The sequence below is a fragment of the Bombyx mori genome, chromosome W, assembly GCF_030269925.1.
Source record: "Bombyx mori chromosome W, ASM3026992v2".
Classification (NCBI taxonomy): Eukaryota; Metazoa; Arthropoda; class Insecta; order Lepidoptera; family Bombycidae; genus Bombyx; species Bombyx mori.
Window position 1 is genome coordinate 178,514 of NC_085135.1, and position 4,758 is coordinate 183,271.

The 4,758-nt window shown below is 45.4% G+C and overlaps 1 protein-coding gene across 1 annotated transcript; it reads left to right on the forward strand.

Annotated features, from left to right (window-relative positions):
- Positions 1-1,554: 1,554 nt before the first annotated feature.
- On the forward strand, positions 1,555-3,200 carry LOC134201634 (uncharacterized). The gene is made up of 2 exons (XM_062676870.1): positions 1,555-1,675; positions 2,098-3,200. Exons 1-2 carry the CDS (start codon positions 1,555-1,557, stop codon positions 3,198-3,200), a joined length of 1,224 nt encoding a protein of 407 aa, XP_062532854.1.
- Positions 3,201-4,758: the final 1,558 nt, after the last annotated feature.

A 4,758-nucleotide genomic window follows, 5' to 3' on the forward strand; every position in this document is an offset into this window, starting at 1 on the left:
TTTTGAGCTTCCTCTAGTTTCTTAAAACCTAAATCTTCTGTACGCCTATTTGGACCAAGTTTTACTAGATATTCTCTTAAATATTTTAAATTAGCATGAAAATCTCGCAATTATCGTGACATCATTTCCTTAAACTAAATATAAAGAAATTCCGCATGCACTAAATAATAACAACATATACTCGTAATAGAGAACATTAAAATATCGAAAAAAAAAAAATTACAATATCAAAGCAAAAACTTACATTGCAGTAAGCACATATTTACTGACAACGTATATGTAGGTCATGACGTCTTACGTAGCATGGGAGAATGAACTCCTCAGCATTGGACTCGAACTGACTCCTAGCTGCTCCACCTCGGACCCGTACAATTTATCTCCCGGCGCCCTGCATATCCTCTCATCATAAGGCTTGAGCATTCTCCCGGCTCCCGGCAGCAACACCCTTTTCTGTCTTCTTCTGTTGTTCTCATCGCTTCATCCAAATCAATCTTCTGTGAGGGTTTTTTTTTTTTTTCTTCTTTCCAGCTACTCTCGTAATTTGTGTATGTTGCAAAATTTTAACTGCTGGCTAAGGGTCGCCATGTATTGGAGTGTTGTAGGTGAAATAAAAGAGAACTGTTCTAGTTGACAATTCGTATAATACTGTTATAATTTAGTGTGTGCAGTTACAAATATAAGGTTAGGTGAGCTGCACACTACACGTTGATGATCCGGTCGTGGGCTCCGATGAACTGTAGCGGCGTGATGACGCAGTGAAGTTGCGTGCCGTAGGACCAGGAAGCGCGGTGAGTCGGCTGCGATGGTCCTGTTGAGGCTGCGATGCTGGCTTGCTGTGGGACGACTGTCAATGACGTGCTTTTATCTGCGAGAATGCGGGGATTGTGGTAGCCGAAGTTCTTGATGCGCTGATGATGAATCAGAAGGTTGCGTGTTCACATCTCGTCGCAGGTCACCAGTTTGGGGAGATATACGACAAAGGGAAGATCTTCCACTGAGCGGGTGATATTGCTCAGTAGACCGACGGTCCGAATGTTGTTGTTCGGATCTTGTATATATGCGCTTTATCTTGAAAATGTCGTAAGCGAGATTCAGGCATCTGTCAATTATCTTGCGTTGTATGATGGCTACCCGCCACAATAACATTTACAAATTAACTTATTTCTATTTACATTTGTATGCTAACTATTTTTTAACATACTGTCTATCACGGACATTCTCTATTTCTATTTAATCTCGCTGTACTTTGCGAACATATTTCTATTCTAACATATCTATTTACAGACATTTCTGTTTTAACGTATTATCTATTTATAGTCTATTTTATGTTAACTTATTTTTAACATAACTATTTATTCGGATTATGCGTGTGGTGGGCGCCTAAGAATACCCCCAACCCAAACTTAGCTCATGGGTGTCGTAGAAGGCGACTAAGAGCCAAAGCCAGACCAAAGCCAATAAAACCTCGGCCCAAGGTCAACAAAAGCATTCCCAAGGAGGGTTGACGTCAGGCAGGCGGCCGGTCATAAAAACTTTGCCAAAACTTAGAGCAACATGAGAAGGAATAAAAAGAAGAGCACCAGGGCTAGGGCGTCCCCCGCAGGCGACGCGCAGGGACATCACCCGGTCTCTGTGGAAAGTGGACGAGGGTTGTCGCATCACGGGCGGGTGCGACGTAAGACACAAGCCCAAAATGTGAGAGAGATGAGATTGAGGTATGCAAGCTGGAATGTGGGCAGTATGACTGGGAAAGGAAGGGAGCTAGTAGATGTGTTAAAGAGGAGAAGAATAAATATAGCATGTCTGCAAGAGACTAGGTGGAAAGGAGCGAAAGCTAGAGAAATTGGTGAAGGATATAAGCTGTATTATAGTGGAAGTGATGGAAGAAGGAATGGCGTGGGAGTATTGTTAGATAAGGATTTGAAAGATTGTGTGGCGCATGTCATAAGAACGAGTGATAGGATAATAACCTAAAAATAGTTTGTGAAAGTGTTATTTTGAATGTTATAAGTGTGTACGCGCCTCAGTCCGGGTGCAAGGAGGACGTGAAAGAAAAATTTTGGCAGGATTTTGATAGTGTTATGATTCGCATTCCAGAGAGTGAAGAGATTTGTATAGGAGGTGATTTTAATGGACATGTAGGAGCTACAAATGAGGGCTATGAAAGGGTGCATGGAGGGTGGGGGTATGGCAATCGTAATGATGATGGAGACCAGTTGCTCCAAGCTGCGACTACCTTTAACCTGGCAGTGGCGAATACGTGGTTCCAGAAACGGCCTGAACACCTTATCACCTATAAGAGTGGTAATCACGCGACACAGATCGACTACTTTCTGATTAAGAGAAGTAAGTTGGTCTGTGTCAAAAACTGCGAAGTACTGCCGGGTGAAGCATTGGTGACGCAGCATAGACTGCTACTAATGGACATTACAATCAGTTACAAGTACCTAAGGAGAAAAAACCGTCTCTCGCCAAAAATTAGATGGCGTATGCTAGAGACAGATGAGTATGCTGGTCGATTTAGGGAAATAATGATAGAAAACATCTTGGAAATGAAGGATATGAAAGAGAAATCTGCGAATGATTGTTGGGATGAAATGGCAAATAGTGTCAGGAAGACAGCTAAGGCTGTGCTCGGCGAATCAAAAGGGAAAGGTATAATTGACAAGGATACATTGTCATGGTGGTGGAATGAGAATGTACAGAGAGAATTGAAAGAAAAAAAGAATGCATTCAAAAAGTGGCAACTAGAAAGAGGTAATGAAAGTGAGAGGCAAGCTAGGAAGAATGAGTATAGAGAATGTAAGAAAAAGGCCACTAAAGCGGTTGCTATAGCCAGGTCTGACGCTCAGAAACGGTTGTATGCCGCTTTAGATGGACCTCGTGGACAAAAGGAACTTTACCGTATTACAAGAGCTAGAGAAGAAAGAGCGAAAGATATTAAGCATGTCAGATGTATGAAAAATGAGACAGGTAAAGTTTTAATGAGAGATGACGAAATAAAAGAGCGCTGGAAGATATATTTTGAAAAATTAATGAATGAGGAGAACGACTGGAATAGAGTGATTAATAGGAAGCCAGAGAACGTCGGACTTGTGAATGAGATTAGTATGTATGAAGTTAGAGAAGCAGTGAGAAGTATGAAAAGCGGAAAATCGGAAGGACCAGACGGTATACCAGTGGAAGTATGGAAGATATAATATAATATAGATATAATAAGTCGCCGTGGCCTAAAGGATAAGACGTGCGGTGCATTCGTATGAAGCGATGCACCGGTGTTCGAATCCCGCAGGCGGGTACCAATTTTTCTAATGAAATACGTACTCAACAAATGTTCACGATTGACTTCCACGGTGAAGGAATAACATCGTGTAATAAAAATGAAACCCGCAAAATTATAATTTGCGTAATCACTGGTGGTAGGACCTCTTGGGAGTCCGCACGGGTAGGTACCATCACCCCGCCTATTTCCGCCGTGAAGCAGTAATGCGTTTCGGTTCGAAGGGTGGGGTAGCCGTCGTAACTATACTGAGACCTTAGAACTTATATCTCGAGGTGGGTGGCGCATTTACGTTGTAGATGTCTATGGGCTCCAGTAACCACTTAACATCAGGCGGGCTGTGAGCTCGTCCATCCATCTAAGCAATAAAATAAAAAAAAAAAGATACTGGGAGAAGACGGATATAAGTGGCTGACTTTATTCTTCAATAAGCTGCTGCAAGAAGAAGTGATCCCTACGGAATGGAGCATCAGTACGCTGGTGCCCATATACAAAAATAAAGGGGATGTGCAAGACTGTGGCAGCTATCGGGGAATAAAGCTTATGTCTCATAGTATGAAAGTTTGGGAGAAAGTGATAGAAAAGCGATTGCGAGATGAAAGTGGCAGCGCGCGCAGTCGTTCCAGCTCCGTTGCCGCGATTGCTTCTGGACGTCCGAAGCGCGATTCTAGAGTCCGCATGATCTCGGCGGGCTCGGTGTAATGCAGCAACAAGTTTTCGACCGCTTCTCTTGCTCTTCCTCTCAACGTACGCCGAAGTCTCGCAGTGTTCTCTGCGGCGCTGAAGCTGTCCGCTGATTCGGCGTAGGCGACCTTGAAGGAGAGCCATTCCTGGTGCGATCCACTGTACACTGGAAGCTCCCCGTAGTACCGATGCGATGGTCCGGGCCTGGCTTGGCGGGCGGCCGTCGCGATGGCAGCTGCTAGTTCGGCGATGTCGCTCTTCGGTGCGACAGGTGCGGCAATCGGTGCCGCGGCAGGGGCCGGTAGCTTCAGCTGTTCTATTGGTGCGGGAAGTTCCAGTTGCGGTTGCTCGATGGTGGCTGGTGATCCGTGTGTTGGCTGCATTACTGTTTCTTCGACTCCGTGTAGCGCGATCGATTGTTGCTGACTGAGCCATGTATCGATGCGCTGTGATTGCTCGTTCTCGTCCTCCGTGAGTGTTGTGCGCGCATCTTCCTCCTCTTCAACGAGCGCTTCGGCTTCTAATGTTGAGGTGCGGGCGGCGGCGAGCTCTGCTTGGAGTCGGGCTTGTTCTTCCTTGGCGCGAAGATGCTCTTCCTTGAGGCACGCCATAAGCAACAGCCGTTGTGACTGTTGACTCGACTTTCTCGAAGATCCTCGTACTGGTGGCGCCATCCCGTCGCGGAGTGTGGAGCCTTCTTCTGTCGTCGAGATTTTGGCAGCGGCGTCCGTGATGTGGGACCTGTGTACTATTGGATTGGCCGTGAGCGCTGACTCCTTCTTGTTCTGGCTCGC

Bases quoted from the DNA above. Each gene is read 5' to 3' on its own strand.
- LOC134201634 (XM_062676870.1), top strand. From the start codon at position 1,555: ATGAGAAGGAATAAAAAGAAGAGCACCAGGGCTAGGGCGTCCCCCGCA. The intron at 1,676-2,097 runs GTAAGACACAAG...TTCGCATTCCAG, and splicing joins GCATCACGGGCGGGTGCGAC to AGAGTGAAGAGATTTGTATA.